The 20,355-nt window shown below is 41.3% G+C and overlaps 1 protein-coding gene across 1 annotated transcript; it reads left to right on the forward strand.

Moving 5' to 3' along the window:
* Window positions 1-1,476: 1,476 nt before the first annotated feature.
* Window positions 1,477-20,081, forward strand: TMEM19 (transmembrane protein 19). Its single transcript, XM_066368567.1, has 6 exons — window positions 1,477-2,175; window positions 4,890-5,003; window positions 13,390-13,527; window positions 13,917-14,171; window positions 15,727-15,936; window positions 18,551-20,081. Exons 1-6 carry the CDS (start codon window positions 2,046-2,048, stop codon window positions 18,712-18,714), a joined length of 1,011 nt encoding a protein of 336 aa, XP_066224664.1. The 5' UTR covers window positions 1,477-2,045; the 3' UTR covers window positions 18,715-20,081.
* Window positions 20,082-20,355: the final 274 nt, after the last annotated feature.

Here is a 20,355-nt window from a genome sequence, read left to right on the forward strand (position 1 = left end):
TACATGAAGAGCCTACTATGCAGGTAGTCTAGTAAGAGAAGGCCACAATCATTTAGTCCTATTTCACAGACTTGGTTCTTAGTTGATTAGATTTCTTCACCAAAGGAAACGGTGTCTTGGCATTATTATTTTTTTAATGTTACTTTATTGACTGTAGAGAGACAAAGGGAGAGAGTAGGAGAGACAGGAACATCAATCTGTTCTGTATGTGCTCTGACCTGGGATCAAAGCAGTAACCTCTATGCTTGAGATGATGCTCCAACCAACTAAGCTATCTGGCCAGGGCGTGGCATTTATTTTTAATTTATAACAGTGTAAGTTTTGCCTGACCTGTGGTGGCGCAGTCGACCTGGAACACTGAGGTCGCTGGTTCAAAACTCTGGCCTTGCCATTAAGGGCACATATGGCAGTTGATGCTTCTTGCTCCCCCCCTCCCTTTCTACCTCCTCGCTAAAATGAATTTTTTTTTTTAAAAAGTAAGTTTTTAAAAAAATTACTCTTAGTGGGCCTGACCTGTGGTAGTGCAGTGGATAAAATGTCGACCTGGGACACTGAGGTCACTGGTTCAAATCCCTGGGCTTGGCCTGGTCAAGGCACGTATGGAAGTTAATGCTTCCTTCTCTCCTCTTCTCTGTCTCTCTATGTCTCTCTCCTCTCCTCTCTAAAATGAATAAATAAAAGCTAAAAATAAAATCAATCAATAAATATTTTTAAAAAGTTACTCTTAGTGGGTTAAAACACATTTGGCGACTATGTCTGAAACTGACTTGCCTCCTCTGCTTACCTTGTCAGCAATTAACTGAAAAAGTTCACAAATATAATTATCAGATACTGTTAACGCCCAAACAGAATTTATATCAAGTAAAATGTGCTATCAGCCACAAAATTAGGATTGTTGCTGGTATCAAGTTCTGCTTTCTAAATGAATTGACTGAACGCACATACTTTAAATGAGAGGTGTAGGAACGGCTTTCCACCTTTAAAGTGGCGTCGCTACAATAATTTGAGAGCTCCACAGCAGGAAATACGTCTAGCTTTACCTGCACATCTCTAGCAGCCAGCAGTGTCCAGCACATTATAGGATCTAAACGTTCTTGTTTTACTTTCTCCGTCACAAAATTCCTCTTCTACCACACAATATATGCTCCCGCCCCCAAAAATCCTTAATATTACGTCGTGCACTCTTCACAGATGAAAAAGTATTTGCATATTATGTTTGCAATGGACGTACTGGGTATAATAAATTCACCTGCATTTCTTTATTCTATGACTATCCAAGTAGTCATTTCAGCGTTTGCATGTGTTCTCAAACACAAGGACCCAAGGTTTCAGATAGTTATACTTGTATTACTCTGAGTAGCATTACAAACCCTCAAAGTCCGAGCCGCAGCTGTCACCCCGTGGGTCCGCGAAACCCGCCTGTCCTGGGAGCGGCCCATTAAACGCTCACGTGAGCGAGCCGACATCCTCAAGCGGCCACGGCGCATGCGCGCAGGGTGGCAGCCTCAGAAGGTGGAGACGCGCCGGTGCACGGTTGAGCTCCAGGCCCCTTGACTCTGGCCGGCTGGACCTGGACTCCTGGGCGGCGCAAGCGGCCGTCGGGACGTGACCGCTCTCAGTCGCGGGGCGTAGCTGCCGGGATTCGTCCGGGTTCCGACTCTACGTCCGGCCACTTTTCAGGAACCGAGCCGCAGGCGTCGGCGTGGGGGCGGAGCTCGCCTCCCTCGGGTCCGCCGATTGGCTGCTTCCGCTCTTCCTTTCACTTTCCGGGCCGTGTTGTTCTGGGGCCGCGGGCTGGGGACCCGCGTTCTGAGTGGAGGCGCTTTGCGAGATCAGTGCTGGCTGTTAACCTGGCCTGGAAGAGTTTGAGCTCTCCACCAGCAAGTTTCCAGAGACAGTTTAGGTTTATATTATTTTTTTGAGCAGTGGAAGATGTTGGCATTTATATTCGCCTCCACACAAGTGTTTTGTTGGCAACTTATGTGACTATTTTTCTCAGAAATGTTATATATTTTCTCCCCCAGGTGCTCACATCCTTATTTTCCATGACAGAGCTTGACGACAATATATGCAAAAAATATATAAATATGATAACTAATATAGTTATATTGAGCCTGATCATTTTCATTTCTTTAGCTTTCTGGATTATGTCTATGACTGCAAGCACCTATTATGGTAAGTGTGAATGTTGTAAGTCCTCTTTTAAATACGCTTATCGGTGGAATTTTGTTTTATTTATTTATTTTTTTTTTTCATTCGGTGGAATTTTAAATTGTACCATTGTGAAATCCAAAACTCATTCTCTGAATCGTTATAAATTATGTTTATTAACTTTCACAGCCTGGATTTAGTTACCAGAAAATATAAACAGTGCCTTGAACGTTCTAAACCCTTTAATAAATGCTGCTTGTGATATTAGTTGCACCTATTTCAAAACATGTTTTGTGTTTTATGTAATTATTACATCTAGCTTGGTGAGAAATAACTGAAGCACAGTTTTGTAAAGCAATTGAAGTGATACTTTTAATATAAATATCCATAACATTTGTCCTGTGAAAATAAAAGATGATATAGTGTTTATATTTGGAGATTTAAAGGATTTGTCTGCTGTTTGGTCACTTTAAAAGAGCAGACTCCTTTTAAAGTCTGAAGCCACTTTGCATAATTAGAAGATACTCCAGACTCAAAATTTTAAGGTTTTGAATCTGCTTTTAGAGCATAAGCCTGCCTTTACACAAACTTCATTGGTACACCTATAAAAACAAAAATACAGTTCAAGAGGGAAAGTGAGCAGTAGTATGAGAAAGTAAACTCATAAATGAGTGCTTTCCAGTTCTAACGTTAGCCCTTTTTCAAAGAGACTCGGGAAGAATCGAATGAGTGTCCTGCAGGGTACAGAAGCTTTCAGGACTGTACATTCAGTATGAGTCACAGGAGGGAGTAGAGGTATGGGAGGAGAAGATTCTCCACAATGCCAGTATTAACAATAACAAACTAAATAAAATAAAACAAGGATTTGTAAATTGAAGGTCCTCCTGGGGCCAGGCACCTGATGCAAACAAGTGAAGTTGTCCCAGGTCTTTGTATATTAAAAACAAGGAAATCGTTCTCCATTTCAGAAGTAAGATTTTTCCCATTTTTTTTTTTTTGTTGAACATTTGGCTCTTTTTGTTTTTCAGTTTTTTATTTTTGATAGAAACAGGCATAAGCAATAGTTCATGTTTTCCTTTACTGTAGTCATCAGCCTGGTGTTAAGAAATCTGTTCAGGAATGGCAGGAACTTGAAACAGGAGAACCATAATCCATCTTAAAGAGGAAGCTTCTCTTCACCTGTAATCAGTTCTACCAAGTGGCCCAAGTTTCCAGTTTTTTAAAAAGAAACCCATCCTGACCTGTGTTGGCCTAGTGGATAAAGCATCTGCATGGAAACTCTGAGGTCACTGGGTCAAAACCCCGGGCTTGCCTGGGTGGAGGCACATATGGGAGTTGATGCTTTCTGCTCCTACCCCCTTCTCTCTATCTCCTCTCTAAAAAATGAATAAAAGGCTTTTAAAAATTAAAAAAAAAAAAACACCCAGAAACCAGGAATCTGGATCGGTATATGAAATCTATTCTTTAAATATTAACTCAAATTTATTCTTGTTTTTTTGTTGTTGTCATTTGTTTGTTTTGGTCTTAAATCAGATTGTTTAAAATCGTTATGGTAGCCAAACAAAACATCTGTGTGCTGGATGCAATCTTTGGAATATCAGTTGGTAACCATTGAACCCTGAGGTGTGTAGCATATGAGAATGTTACTTTAAAAAATAATCTCTGAGCCCTGGCCGGTTGGCTCAGTGGTAGAGCGTCGGCCTGGCGTGCAGGAGTCCCGGGTTCAATTCCCGGCCAGGGCACACAGGAGAGGCGCCCATCTGCTCTCCACCCTTCCCCCTCTCCTTCCTCTCTGTCTCTCTCTTCCCCTCCCACAGCCAAGGCTCCACTGGAGCAAAGTTGGCCCAGGCGCTGAGGATGGCTCTGTGGCCTCTGCCTCAGGCACTAGAATGGCTCTGGTTGCAACAGAGCTACGCCCCAGATGGGCAGAGCATCGCCCCCTGGTGGGCATGCTGGGTGGATCCCATTCGGGTGCTTGCGGGAGTCTGTCTGACTGCCTCTCCATTTCCAACTTCAGAAAAATACAAAAAAAAAAGAAAAATCTCTGAGCCTGACCAGGCGACACAGTGGATAGAGCTTTGGACTGGGATGCTGAGGACCCAGGTTCGAGACCCCGAGGTCGCCAGCTTGAGCGCGGGCTCATCTGGTTTGAGCAAAGCTCACCAGCTTGAGCCCAAGGTCGCTGGCTCTATCAAGGGGTTACTCAGTCTGCTGTAGCACCCCGGTCAAGGCACATATGAGAAAGCAATGAACAACTAAGGTGCTGCAATGAAGAATTGATGTTTCTCATCTCTCTCCCTTCTTGTCTGTCTCTCCCTATCTGTTCCTCTCTCTGACTCTCTCTGTCTCTATCACACACACACACAAAAAAAAACTGAAAAGGCACAGTGAGAAATAATTGAATCCTTTTAAGAAAGGAGTTTGTTCTGTGCTATTTTTGAGATTTAGTACATGCCTCCAAGAAAATTAATTTCAAATCTCCAAATATGTGTGAAATACCCATTATTATAAGTAGTTATAAATGATTTCCAAAACTTAGGACTTATTTGCTTATTACCAGTAGGACTGTCTCTCTGAAAATATACAAGTTTCAACAGAAATATTTTACTTTAGTGACTTTATCTTAATTTCCCTATTTATGACAATATTTTATCCAGAATGCAGTTATCAATATTTAGAGCCAAAACTAACCTATGCAAGTCTCACACAATTCACACTCTACCTTTATAATTTTTCAGGTAACTTACAGCCTATTTCTCCTTGGCGTTGGCTGTTTTCTGTTATTGTTCCTGTTTTGATCGTATCTAATGGCTTTAAAAAGAAAAGTCTAGATCACAGTGGGGCTTTAGGAGGTATGTTTTGCTTTTGAATGTTTACCCATATAATAAGTGTTTGCTTATACAATTTAAACTCATGTTTTCTGAATTCTGAATGTATGAGACTGTAATTCACAATATTATATATTTTTTAAAATGGTGATAAAATTATGCATTGCTCAGCATTCCTATTCTGTCAAATTTTCAAATAATAACAGACCCTTTAATGTATAAATTTAACTTTGTAATTTATATCAAGTGAATTAATAGAAGAGACTTTTGAGGGCCTTGATTACTTTGTTCATTTAATTGGAATAAATTATCTGCTAGCAGAGCATTGGAGCACTCCTTCTAGGTGTAAAATAAAAGATCCATTGGAGAAAACAACTAACAGACATATTGGTATTTTTGTATGAATTTTGTCTTACCATATAACCAATATGTATTAGAAATGATTATATTTTATTTATTTTTTTAAATGTTATGTTCTACATACTATGTATCAAGCACTGCTGTTAGCACATTGAAAGTATTTACCCATTTATAGCAGCTAATTTGAACAATATCTGCTTAAATATAATAACAGTTATGTTTTTCTAAAAATATTCTTTGTCAGGAAGCCTTGCCTTGGTTTTTATCATTCTTGACCTATAGCAAGAAGGGTCAAGTCCTTGAAATTGTCTTTCTTCAGCTTCCATGTTATATATTGATCTGCTTCTCTTCTTACTTTTCTGATCTCTACTTTTGTTTCTTTTTTTGTTACCATTTTCTTTTCTGTCTTCTGGCCCTTTGGTCCTCTGTTCATCTCCTACCTAGCTTGATTTAGAATTATAAGTATTTGAATCCTAGCACTGCCACCTACTATCTCTTGTGAATTTTGCCACATAGCCTAACTCTTCAGAGCCTCACTGTTCTTTTATCTTTTGTGAAATAGGTCCTTTGGGCCTATTGATAAGGCTCAAACAAGATAATGTGTGGGACAACACATCTTTTTAAGCTATAAAGCATTATACAGACATTCACTATTAGTGATTAGTTATCTCCTTTCAGCCATGTTATAGAGTCCCTGAAGACAGTGTGTTATATGCGTCTGTGTCTCATGCTTTGAATAGTGTTACACACATCATAGGTGTTTAGGAAACATATATAGATTGATTTTTAACCTCTGCTCTTTTCCAAATCATTTCATTTTATGGAATGTTGGTATTTTTTGTTTGTAGCTTCTTTTTTCCCCTTAAGGACAAAATAATTGTAATGCTGATTTAAAGTATATCATAGTACTTAGGACTACTGTTATGAAGTATTACTGCAAGTCACTTAAACTTTTAGTGTTGTAATTTTTCCATCTGTAAAATAAAACGGGATAATAGTGCCTTTAGCATCTACTTATCATAAGGTGTGATCCGTGTAAAATGTTTAGCATAGGCCCTGGGTGATTGGCTCAGTGGTAGAGCGTTGGCCTGGTATGTGGATATCCTGGGTTCGATCTCCAGTCAGGACACATATGAGAAGCCACCATCGGTTTCTCTTCCCCTCTCTTTCCCCTTTTTCTCTCTCTTCTCCTCTCATAAGCCAGTGGCCTGATAGTTTGAGCATTGGACCAGGCTCTGAAGATAGGTAGCTCAGTTGGCCCGAGCATCGGCCTTGGGTGCTGAGGATAGCTAAGTTGATTCAAGCATCGGCCCCAGATGGGGGTTGCCAGGTGGATCCCAGTCTGGGCGCATGCGGGAGTCTGTGTCTATCTCCCCTCCTCTCACTTAAATAAAATGTTTGGCATACTACCTGGCATGTATAATAAGTATTTTACAAATATGTTATTATTGTTTTCACTCTACAACTACTATTAGTAGTCATAGGAATTTTACTAAGTAAGGTTTGTCATATTATGCCTTCAGTGTTTTTAGGATTGAGAAGAGTTTCAGAACTTCCATAGGATCTGGGTATTTAGAGTCCTTGTTGACATAGGAACACATAGCTCAGTACTGACAGAATAGAGAGGGGAGAGGTTGAGGCAGTGCTTATAGTGGACACTGAAGTGGAGGGCTCTGGTCTCCTTGAGAGAGTATTTCTAGAATAAGGAGCAAATCTCATAAGAAAATATGTGGGAAAGGGCTTAAAAATATAAAGCACTGTGCAGGTGATTTGCTCCAAAGAAATATTGTCTAGTCTAGTTGTCTAGTTAATCATTGTATTCCTTTATTCATGTCAGTGTGGACAGTTTGTAATCAGGCTTTGTAATTGACAAGTTTAATTTCACTTGCCAGGACTAGTAGTAGGCTTAGTGTTTTACCATATTTTCATTCATTCAGTCATTCATTCAAATATTTAGTGAGGATCCCCTAAATGCCAGGCGCTGTTCTAGGCACTTTGTATTTAGTAGTGAACAAAATGGATAAAAAATCCCACTGACAGAGAGTTTACATTTGTAGTCGGGAGACAGATGGTAGATAGTATCAGTTTGAGTCAGTTAATCCCCAGAAGGAGACCCTAAGTGTAATGCAAGTAAATGGGGTGTTGTCAGGAAAGGCCAGTGGGTGTGCTCTCTGTGGTCTCATAAGGGTGGCCTTACCCTCTTTTTAGTCACCATAGTTCAGGTCTTGATGTTTAGTCTTTCTGAAATGGAAACCTCATTCTATCAGGTACCTAGAGTTGGTCAGAGCCAAGAGAACTGGTTTATGCTGTTCATTGTCACAAGGGACTGATATATGAGCCAGAATGCTACTTTATTCATCTGATAAAATATGGAATGCCCAGGCCAACTGGGATATAAGCATCCTTGTTCAGGCATGTCCTAATCTTGTAGGCAGGCTAGTTGAGAAGTCACATTATAATTCGAAGGTTGCTTTGGTAAGTACAAAGTCTGAGAAAGTCCACAGATCAAAGGTCTCATTCCTTGTATGGTATTCAACAAGTCTGCCAACCTCTGGTTCTTTAGGTATCATGTCAAACAAAAAACCTTCACAGCCCAAGGCTTTTGGGGGGAGGGGGAAGGGTTTTTGAGACATATATGCTAGCCAGAAAAAAAAGATCAGATCCTGAGATATTCAGTCTAAATCACCAGCAGAAGAGCCAGGTGGAGAGACAAAAATGTCTTTATCTTACAAAATAGGACCTTATGGGCTTATTGGTGAGAGGAGTTGATGGGGCTCTTTTAAAGATGTAAGTTTTGAAAGAATTTACATTGGCTATAGATAACGGGGGATGAAGCAGGGGCAATTTTAGGATAGGTGTACAGGGCACAAATAAGTTGAAAGTATAACGACTGAAAAAGATATATTGTGCAAATAGTAGCCACAAGAGAGCAGGGGTGGCTATACTAATAAAAAAATCAGACAAGCCTGCTACTGAGCCCAGGCGACATGACCCTATCACATATATTTTTTAAGCATTTCCTTTCTTTCTAGCATAACAAGATGCTAAAGGCTCATCCCAAATATACTTTGTCTCAGACCTGGAAGCAGCTATTTCTCTTTGGAGCTCTGGTTCATTTTCTTTTTCTTTTCAGTCCTTTTACTTCCTATCTATTTGTGTCCTTAGATTTAAAATGAGTCTCTTGTAGTCTGAGCTGTGGTGGTGCAGTGGATAAAGTGCTGACCTGGAATGCCAAGGTCGCCAGTTCTAACCCCTGGGCTTGCCCGGTCAAGGCACATATGGGAGTTGATCTCTCTCTCTCTCTCACCTTTCTTCCCTCTCAAGCAAAATGAATAAATTTTAAAAATCTTAAAAATAAATAAATAAATAAATGTGTCTCTTATAGATAGCATATAGTTGTATCATGTATTTTTATCCATTTTGTCCATCAGTCCTTTGATTGGAATGTTTAATCAGGAGTAGTCAACCTTTTTATACCTACCACCCATTTTTGTATCTCTGTTAGTAGTAAAATTTTCTAACCGCCCACCAGTTCCAAAGTAATGGTGATTTATAAAGTAAGGAAGTAACTTTACTTTATAAAATTTATAAAGCAGAGTTACAGCAGGTTAAAGCATATAATAATCATTACTTACCAAGTACTTTATGTCGGATTTTCGCTAAGTTTGGCAGAATAAATCTTTATAAAACAACTTACTATAGTTAAATCTATCGTTATATTTATACTTTGGTTGCTCCGCTACTGCCCACCATGAAAGCTGGAACGCCCATAGTGGGCAGTAGGGAGCAGGTTGACTACCACTGGTTTAATACATTTACATTTAAAGTAATTACCCATAAGAAGGAACTTTTATGGGTCTTTTTTTTTTTTACAGGGACAGAGAGAGAGAGAGAGAGAGAGAGAGAGAGTCAGAGAGAGGGATAGATAGGACAGACAGACAGGAACGGAGAGAGATGAGAAGCATTAGTCATCAGTTTTTCGTTGAGACACCTTAGTTGTTCATTGATTGCTTTCTCATATGTGCCTTGACCGCAGGCCTTCAACAGACCGAGTAACCACTTGCATGAGCCAGCGACCTTGGGTCCAAGCTGGTGAGCTTTTTGCTCAAGCCAGATGAGCCCGCGCTCAAGCTGGTGACCTCGGAGTCTCGAACCTGGGTCCTCCGCATCCCAGTCCAACGCTCTATCCACTGCTCCACCACCTGGTCAGGCTCCATATTGTTTTCTTGACTTTTGCCACATCTTCCTTTATTCTATTGAACATCTTTAAGACAATTGTTTTAAAGTATTTGTTTAGTAGGCTTATTATCTGGCCTTTCTCAGTGACAGTCTGTTCATTTATTTTTTTCCCTTTGAATGGGCCATATTTTTCTGTTTCTTTGTATGCTGTGTGATACTTCTGTTGAAATAAAATAATGTGGTAACTCTAGAAATTAGGCTCTCTTTTGTCCCCATGGTTTGCTCTTTTTTGTTTGTTTGTTTATTTGTTTTCATTTTTATTTTATTTATTTTTTGTATTTTTCTGAAGTTGGAAACAGGGAGGCAGTCAAACAGACTCCCGCATGCACCTGACCGGGATCTGCCCAGCATGCCCACCAGGGGGCAATGCTCCTCCCATCTGGGGCGTTGCTCTGTTGCAACCAGGGCCTTTCTAGTGCCTGAGGCAGAGGCCATGGAGCCATCCTCAGCGCCCGGGCCAACTTTGCTCCAGTGGATCCTTGGCTGTGGCAGGAGAAGAGAGAGACAGAGAGGAAGGAGAGGGGGAGGGGTGGAGAAGCAGATGGGCGCTTCTCCTGTGTGCTCTGGCCAGAAATCGAACCCAGGACTCCTGCATGCCAGGCTGACACTCTACCACTGAGCCAACTGGCCAGGGCCTTTTTTTGTTTTTGATTGTTGTAGGCTGTCTCTGTGTCAAGGATCATTCTGGGGTGTTAAACCTAAGGTCTTCTCAGTCTTTTCTGAGCCTACACCTTTTCCTCAGTATGCACAGTGACTTCCTTATTTTTCCCATAAATGCAGCTGCTTTTGAATGTCCTACTTTTTAATGTCTGGCACCCAAAAGGAGAAGAAACAGAAAAATGATCGGGAGTTAGGGGCTAGCCATTTAAATCTTGTGGAAGTTGCCTCAGTCAGACAGAGAGGAACTTCAAACAATGTGGGGTGGAGTACAATAGTGTCTCTACCTCTGTGATCAGAAGTAGCAGGCAGTGATCAGAACACAAATCCTGGTATTTGGAAAACAAGATTTTTTTTTTTTAAATAAATTTTTATTAATGTTAATGGGATGACATTAATAAATCAGGGTACATATATTCAAAGAAAACATGTCTAGGTTATCTTGTCATTAAATTATGTTGCATACCCCTTGCCCAGAGTCAGATTGTCCTCTGTCACCCTGTCTAGTTTTCTCTGTGCCCCTCCCCCTCCCCCTAACTCTCCCTCCCTCCCTCCTGCGTCCTCCCTCCCCCCACCCCTGGTAACCACCACACTCTTGTCCATGTCTCTTAGTCTCGTTTTTTTTGTTTTTTTGGGGAGTTTTTTTGTTTTTTTTCATTTTTCTGAAGCTGGAAACGGGGAGAGACAGTCAGACAGACTCCCACATGCGCCCAACCGGGATCCACCCGGCACGCCCACCATGGGGCGACGCTCTGCCCACCAGGGGGCGATGCTCTGCCCATCCTGGGCGTCGTCATGTTGCGACCAGAGCCACTCCAGCGCCTGGGGCAGAGGCCACAGAGCCATCCCCAAGCGCCCGGGCCATCCTTGCTCCAATGGAGCCTTGGCTGCAGGAGGGGAAGAGAGAGACAGAGAGGAAAGCGCGGCGGAGGGGTGGAGAAGCAAATGGGCGCTTCTCCTGTGTGCTCTGGCCGGGAATTGAACCCGGGTCCTCCGCACGCTATCTTAGTCTCGTTTTTATGTTCCACCAATGTATGGAATCATGTAGTTCTTGTTTTTTTCTGATTTACTTATTTCACTCCGTATAATGTTATCAAGATCCCACCATTTTGCTGTAAATGATCTGATGTCATCATTTCTTATGGCTGAGTAGTATTCCATAGTGTATATGTGCCACATCTTCTTTATCCAGTCTTCTATTGAAGGGCTTTTTGGTTGTTTCCATGTCTTGGCCACTGTGAACAGTGCTGCAATGAACATGGGGCTACATGTGTCTTTACGTATTAATGGGAAAACAAGATCTTTATTGCCCACCTGGCACTCAACAAGCTGTGTACAAGCTGCTCGTATACCTCCTGCACTGCCTGCTACATGGCTAACAACTGTAGGTGAGGAGCTGCTACCATGCTAAGAACTGCAGTTAACAAAAATTAATTTGTTTCCCTTCCAAACCTTCCCCTGCAAGTTACCAGCCTTAAGTAGACTCTAAAGTTCCAAAATAATTTTAGCAGACAGATTCTTCCAGTTTAGTTGGGGGAGGAGCAGAAAGTGCCAATTGGGAGTTGTTTCTAGTATGTGTCTTGACCAGGCAAGCCTAGGGTTTCAAACTGGTGACCTCAGCATTCCAGATCGATGCTTTACCCACTGAACTACCATAAATCAGGCTCTAATTCATTTTTATAGGATGAAATAGCCATTGTAATAGAAATGAGGGTACTTGACTACCTGGAAACCAAGTTTTACTCACTAGAACACTTTCACATGTTGTCACAAAAAGACTTTTAAGGAATTTCTAAATGATTTTAAAAGTCATTTCAATATATGCTTGCACTTTACTTATAAAATTACCTGTGGAGAGGCTTTATAATTTTTTACTTAAACAACCCACAGCCAGTTCTCTGCGTCTTCAGCATGGCTGACCCGTTTAGCAGTGACTGTCAGGGCCTCTTTCCGTACTGCTGTGACAGTGAGAACGCACCTTTCCTTTTTTTCTCTTATCATGAAACATAAGCTTCCCTTTTATTTGTTTTCTTGATCGAACTACAGGTTTTAGAAGACTTTCTTAAAATTGGACACTTATGGAAAACTGAGGACTATTCCCTTTCTTCTTTGTTTGCCCAAACAAAAGAAACACAGAGAAAAGTCTCAAAACCTAAGATCGTATTCACAGGATATATTCCATTTTTGGTTTCACAGGCAATCCAGAATTGTCTTCATAGGTAGAGAAATTTACCTAAGAAACATTATCTTCTCACCAATTTTGTGATGCTCAACACAAGAGCATGTGAAAACTCTGGAAAAGAATAAAAAGCTTATCTTTTAAATTTTTTCTTTATAAATTAGAAAATAAATCTGAGGCTATAGGGGGGAAATGTAAAAAATAGAAACCTGAAAGACTATATAATCTTATCTTCCCTGAGAGAACCACAGTTAATTTGAAATTTCTACAGACTAGTCATCTATCCAAATATTATACATAACATATAATGCATATTGTTATTATACTGTGTTCTACAACTCCATTATAAAAAGTGTTTCTTTTGGCTTGACTAGTGGTGGCGCAGTGGATAGAGCATCAACCTGGGATGCTGAGGACCCAGGTTCAAAACCCAAGGTCACTGGTTTGAATGCAGGCTCATCCAGCTTGAGCTCAGGGTTGCCAGCTTGAGCATGGGATCATAGACCTGACCCCATGGTCACTGGCTTGAGCCCAAAGGTTGCTAGCTTGAGCAGAGGGTCACTGGCTTGGCTGGAGCACCGCCCCCAGACAAGGCATGTATGAGAAGAAGTCAGTGAACAAGTGCTGCAGCTGTAGTAAGAGTTGATTTTTCTCATCTCTCTCCCTTTCTGTCTCTCTGTATCTCACTCGCTCACTACAAAAAGGGGGGGGGGTATATCTTTTTTTTTTTTTTTTACATTTATATAGCATAGTTTGAAAAGAGGTCAAAATACGGTAAGAAATACATCTCTATTTAATCAAACTGACATTCAGTTTACTGTTTGGTAATATCTTAACTGGTAAAATGGAAATGTATTAGAAATGTACATTTTGGGTTATAGTATGAAAATAACCCCTCAAAAAAATCCATTCTTTTTTTCACAGTTTTAATGTATGGACTAAATATAATTCTGTGTGTGTTTGTGTTTCTTTCAGGACTAATAGTAGGATTTATCCTAACCATTGCAAATTTCAGCTTTTTTACCTCTTTGCTGATGTTTTTCCTTTCTTCTTCAAAACTCACTAAATGGAAGGGAGAAATAAAGAAAAGTCTAGATTCAGAATATAAAGAAGGTAAAATGAATTATGTTTGACATTATATTTAAAGGAGTAACTTTGTTTTATACTAACATAAAAGCTTTTAATCAAAACATGTTTGGACTATTGAAACAGTTAAATTTTATATGAGAATTACTTTTAGTAGTGGCCTAATTTAGTTTATCATTACTTCATCACAATAACAAGTAACAGCAAAATTTAGAAGCAGAAAAGTCTTTCATTAGTTATTCTGAAACAGTATAAAATGTGGGCAAAGTTACCATTCTGCTGTTAGTACTTTTTAAAAATTTTAGTCATTTTTCTTTTCTTAAATGGTAAAATAGATAAGTTCCTATATCAGCACAATTTTCCTTCTGAATAGAAAACATTTCTTGTCTTTTTTTTTTCTACTTGTTTGCTTCTAGGTGGGCAGAGGAATTGGGTTCAGGTGTTCTGTAATGGAGCTGTGCCCACAGAGCTGGCCCTACTGTTCATGATAGAAAATGGCCCTGGGGAAATCCCAATAGATTTTTCCAAGCAGCACACTGCTTCCTGGATGTGTTTGTCTCTCTTGGCTGCACTGGCCTGCTCTGCTGGAGACACATGGGCTTCCGAAGTTGGCCCTATTCTGAGTAAAAGTCCACCAAGGCTAATAACAACATGGGAGAAAGTTCCAGTTGGTGAGTCTATAAGTTTCTTTTTAAAAAGCTTTGATTTATTGTGTGTCTTATTTAAGAGCCTTTGAAGAATTGTTAGTCTCCCTAATTGGAAGATTGTATGTAAGCTGTTAAATGAGTGATAATAAGTAATATTTGCAGGAAACGTTAGCAAGATAAACAGTGCAGAAGCAAAGAGATTGATTCACAGACATATCAGTGGGAAAGGAACAGGCAGGGAACAATAGAGTATTTCTTGAAGGTCTGTTGTGTGGGTGGTGCTTTAACATGTATCTTTGTTCCCCATTATCATTATCAATTAGTACAGCTTCTTTTTTGTCTTTGTCATTGCCTCCTCCTCCCCTTCCTCTTCTTCCCTTGTCTTCTTTTCCTCCTCTTTCTCTCCTCCTTTTTTTTTTTTTTTTTTTTTTTTACAAGGACAGAGAGAGAGTCAGAGACAGACAGGAATGGAGAGAGATGAAAAGCATCAATCATCAGTTTTTCATTGTGACACCTTAGTTGCTCATTGATTGCTTTCTCATATGTGCCTTGACCATAGGGCTACAGCAGACCAAGTAACTCCTTGCTCGAGCCAGCAATCCTGGGTCTAAGCTGGTGAGCTTTGCTTAAACCAGATGAGCCCGCGCTCAAGCTGGCGACCTCAAACCTGGGTCCTCCGCATCCCAGTCTGACACTCTATCCACTGTGCCACTGCCAGGAGTTCTCTCCTCCTTTTTTCTTCATCATCGTCATGAACAGCTAACATATTAAGTACCTGCTATGTACAGGGCACTGCTCTATACAGATTACCATTAAGTACTGTTAGTGACCATATGAATTGGCTTTTGTATTATTTTTATCTTCCAAAAAGGAAACTAAGGCATAGAGAACTTAGTTAACTCTGACCAGGCGGTGGCACAGTGGATAGAACTTAGTTAACTTTACTAGTCACGTAGCTCAGAAGTAGCAGAACTAAGGTTGAAACTGGGCAGTCTGGTTTCACTAAACCATTGTACTTCCCTGCTTAGAATGACAGCAGTTACTGAGGAGAAAAGACTTTTCTGAGTAGGCTGTGGTCTTTTTTTTTTTTTAAAGACCTATGTTTGTTTGTTTGTTTGTTTTTTGGTGACAGAGCCAGACAGAGGGACAGACAGGGACAGACAGACAGGAACGGAGAGAGATGAGAAGCATCAATTCTTCATTGCGGCACCTTAGTTATTCATTGATTGCTTTCTCATATGTGCCTTGACTGGGAGGGCTACAGCAGACCGAGTGACCCCTTGCTTGAGCCAGTGACCTTGGGCTCAAGCTGGTGAGCCTTGCTCAAACCAAATGAGCCTGCACTCAACCTGGCAACCTCGGGGTCTTGAACCTGGGTCTTCTGCGTCCCAGTCCGACACTCTATCCACTGCGCCACCTCCTGGTCAGGTGTAGGCTGTGGTCTTATGATCTTTGGATTAACTTAAAGAAAACCCTTTCTTTAGTCTTGATTGGATAGGTACCAAATTATTTTTTTTTCCTTGCCTTTATGTGTTTGCTGATTGTTAACCAGATTATTTTATCCATGTTTCTTCTTCAGGGACCAATGGAGGGGTTACAGTGGTGGGCCTTGCTGCCAGTCTCCTTGGTGGTACCTTTATGGGCATCGCCTACTTCCTCACACAGTTGGTTTTTGTTAATGACTTGGACATTTCTGCTCCCCAGTGGCCAATTGTTGTATTTGGGGGTCTGGCTGGATTACTAGGATCAATTGTGGACTCATATTTAGGAGCTACAATGCAATTCACAGGTAAGAACATGACCTTATTATCATTGCAACTTATTAGATCTTAAAGAAAGGGGAAAGATATATGGAAAAGAAAATAAAAAGATATGACAGTGAAAACAATCCCAAAACCACCAGGAGTTGAGAGACCAGAAATAATAGGCAGAATCTCTTCTACCTCCTACAGTTTTGATTTCTTGTTCTTTTTTGTTAAGCTAATTGAAAGAGAGTTAGACCTGCAGAGCAATGAGGAGAAGCTGTGTGGGGAGGATATGACGTGCGGGAAACAGGTGGTTTTGCAAATGGGACTTCACCTAATCACAGGAAAGCAGAACATTTGGGATCAAATCATTTTAATGCCCCTCCTTCCACCTGTTTTCCAGGCCCATTGCTGATCTGACTGTACATGTGTAACCTACTTTCTGCCGTGACGTGGTGCTTGCGCTCCTCCCCACTGAGCTGTCTGCTTCACTTGATATATGGGAGAGTCAGTTTTCCCAAAAGTTCTCTGTGCTTTGCTTCTGGGGCTCTCTGGTCTTGTCAGTGTACTGACATATTTTGTTGTATGTTTGCTCCACACTCTATAATCAACTACCTTTCCTCCTTTGATTTATATATTGAAGAGGCTGGGGGTCTGGAGAAAGTTTCCCTGAGTACAGTCCTCCCAGTTCTCTTCACACCCCAAGATTATCTGCTTCCCTTTCGCTCCCTTCCCCGTGAGTCAGAATGTTCTCTCAGTTTGGTTAGTTGCATTTCGATATTAAAGAGAAGTCAGTCTGATTTTAATTCACACTAAAGGCTCCATAACTCTAGACACACACACACATATGTTTTTACAAGAGCTTAGGTTTTATTCTTAACTGGGCTCTAACTGGACAAGTTTCTTTATATATATATATATATATATATATATATATATATATATATATATTTATTTTACAGGGACAGAGAGTCAGAGAGAGGGATAGACAGGGACAGACAGACAGGAACAGAGAGAGATGAGAAGCATCAATCATCAATTCTTGGTTGCGAGACCTTAGTTGTTCATTGATTGTTTTCTCATATGTGCCTTGACTGCGGGCCTTCAGCAGACAAGTAACCCCTTGCTCGAGCCAGCGCTAAAGCTGGTGACCTTGGGGTCTCAAACCTGGGTCCTTCCGCATCCCAGTACGACGCTCTATCCACTGCGCCACTGTCTGGACAGGCTGGACAAGTTTCTTATTGAGTGGGTTGAAAAACAATTATAGGTTAATTCACTCAGTAAGTTTTGAGAGTTTTTTGTTTGTTTGTTTTTTTCATTTTTCCAAAGCTGGAAACGGGGAGGCAGTCAGACAGACTCCGCATGGGCACGACCGGGATCCACCCGGCATGCCCACCAGGGGGCGATGCACTGCCCCTTTGGAGCATCGCTCTGTCGCATCCAGAGCCATTCTAGCACCTGAGGCAGAGGCTACAGAGCCATCCTCAGCTCCCGGGTCATCTTTGCTCCAATGGAGCCTCGGCTGTGGGAGGGGAAGAGAGAGACAGAGAGGAAGGAGAGGGGGAGGGGTGGAGAAGCAGATGGGAGCTTTTCCTGTGTGCCCTGGCCGGGAATTGAACCCAGGACTCCTGCACACCAGGCCGACGCTCTACCACTGAGCCAACTGGCCAGGGCTAGTAAGTTTTTTTTTAAAGATTTTAATTTTATTTATTTTAGAGAAGGGCGGAGCAGGAAGCATAACTCCCATATGTGCCTTGACCAGACAAGCCCAGGATTTTGAACCAGCGACCTCAGTGTTCCAGGTCAATTCATTATCCACTGTGCCACCACAGATCAGGCCATTCAATAAATCTTGGTGTGCCTCCTTCCTGCCGGCACCATGCTGGGTCCTGGATATCCACTGCAGAGGCTGCTGACATGATCTCTGCTCTCAGGGCCTCATAGTTTGGTCTGGGTGGGGAACCACTGGGGAGGCAGGCCCAGTCTGCCAGTTCATGTCACCTCTGCTTTCATATTCTCCCCTCTACTTCTGAATGAGCTCCAGCAGTGTTGAGAGAACAGTCTTGTGGGGTACTGACACCCATTTATTCAAAGAGGCCTTCTGTAATCAAGGGTTCCATATCTCTCATCATATAGATTATCCACTAAAATCATTTTATAAGTAACTGGGAATCTTCGAAGATTATTTCCTTTGAAAGAGAAAAGCGGCCCTGGCCAGTTGGCTCATGGTAGAGCATTGGCCTGGCGTGCAGGAGTCCCGGGTTCGATTGCCGGCCAGGGCACACAGGAGAAGTGCCCATCTGCTTCCCCACCCCTCCCCCTCTCCTTCCTCTCTGTCTCTCTCTTACCCTCCCTCAGCCAAGGCTCCACTGGAGCAAAATTGGCCCAGGGCACTGAGGATGGCTCTGTAGCCTCTGCCTCAGGTGCTAGAATGGCTCTGGGTGCAGCAGAGCAATGCCCCAAGATGAGCAGAGCATCGCCCCCTGGTGGGCGTGCCTGGTGGATCCTGGTAGGCGCATGCGGGAGTCTGACTGCCTCCCCATTTCCGGCTTCAGAAAAATACAAAAAAAAAAAAAGAAAAAGAGAAAGAGAAAAGCTATTTCTTTTTTATCAAGTTATTTGGATTGTGGATCTGACTTGGTTTCTCTTCCACTCTAGGTTTGGATGAAAGCACTGGCATGGTGGTCAACAGCCCAACCAGTGAGGTGAAGCACATAGCCGGGAAACCCATTCTTGATAACAACGCAGTGAATCTGTTTTCTTCTGTCCTTATCGCTCTCTTGCTCCCAACAGCAGCTTGCGGGTTTTGGCCCAGAGAGTGAACTTTCTCTCATTTACCAAGGTTGAAATGATGGGGAATTCAGCTAGATTTACAATCCCAAATTTCATCCTAAGAAAAATAATTGTAATGCCAATGGGAGAATGCCAGCTCCTCCCATACTCCCTTGTGATGGAATTCTACATTTTCCTCTCTTCTGCTCCGGGGCGTAGCAGCTGATGGGTTCTAGTAAAAGACAAGAGTCCAGAGAACTTAGCCATTTTTTCTTCTGCTGACTGGAGAGCTTCTTGAACAATGAAGCTACATTGTCCCTGTCTATTGGTGTATGTAGAACTAAAAGTTCCTACATGGTAGATAAAAATTTTGTTTTGTCTAAACTAGTGTGGGAACTAAAATGGTTCTCAGCTGTGCCAGAGAAATGCCACTGTGCGCAGTCACCCAAATGTTATATCCATTTTAAGTGGTTTAAACTGATGTGTGTAGCAACCCCAGTAAGTGTAGCTTGGACCTCTTCCACAACTTGCCGTTTCCTGTTGCAAAAGGTGTGGAGTTTGATTTCTAGTGAGCCGTGAGGCCTACTGCACAGTTGTTCTTTCTTCCTCAGAGTTAGTAATGGAAAAAAAGTAAATGTCTTTTTCATATGACCGTTAGGATGCATGAAAAAAATTTATTTTTAAGTAAAAGCAAAAGAGCCCTATCTTGTGTCTAAAAGAATGTGCACCTTACTATTGATCTCTGAGCAGAAATTATCTCAAATTTAATATTTTTAATGTATTTTCTAGCTGCCTTTTAAATGTGTATAGGAATCTGCTTTACATTGGTATAATGAAAAATTAGTCACTGGGAAATTATGGAATTGATTTTTTTATTTGCTAATCTAGAATTTACTAGAAGATACTATGATTTCCTGTGATACAACTTTTAAGCTGTGCTCACCTTTATGTTATGGACTCAACTAAAGTGAATTCTACGTTTCAGTTTTGTTCTTTACTATGATTAACTGTGTTCTAGAGGAATTTGTTGTGGTGTGGATTATTTTGCTAAAAGTATTTTAAAATATTTCTCATGTGATTTTCGTACCTTTCTTTCCATGAGGAGAAAAGATTGTTTTCTAAATAACCTATGCCAATGAGGAAAAACTGTATTTAGCCACCAAATCCCAGGTGAATTCTATGTGCTTTAAAGATATAAGCACAATTTTATGCAGCTTAATTATTAGTCATCTAATGGAGTATCTGTTACCATAACTCCAAAGGTCCTGACATTTAAAAAATATATAGGGTCTTAAAAATATGTTTGTTAAATTAAGTCATTTGACTTTAAGCATGTTTCTTTAAAAGTCACTGAAAGTTGATAATCAGGAACATATTTCTGGAGGAATAAAAAATAAAACTAGTTTGGCTACCTGAATTTCTGAGGACTGTGATAATTCCAATATTTCTTTTTTTTTTTTTTTCATTTTTCCAAAACTGGAAACGGGGAGGCAGTCAGACAGACTCCCGCATGCGCCCGACCAGGATCCACCCGAATGCCCACCAGGGGGCGATGCTTTGCCCCTCTGGGGCATCGCTCTGTTGCGTCCAGAGCCATTCTAGCTCCTGAGGCAGAGGCCACAGAGCCATCCCCAGCGCCCGGGCCATCTTTGCTCTAATGGAGCCTCGGCTGTGAGAGGGGAAGAGAGAGA

This window comes from Saccopteryx leptura, chromosome 2, assembly GCF_036850995.1.
Source record: "Saccopteryx leptura isolate mSacLep1 chromosome 2, mSacLep1_pri_phased_curated, whole genome shotgun sequence".
Taxonomy (NCBI): domain Eukaryota; kingdom Metazoa; phylum Chordata; class Mammalia; order Chiroptera; family Emballonuridae; genus Saccopteryx; species Saccopteryx leptura.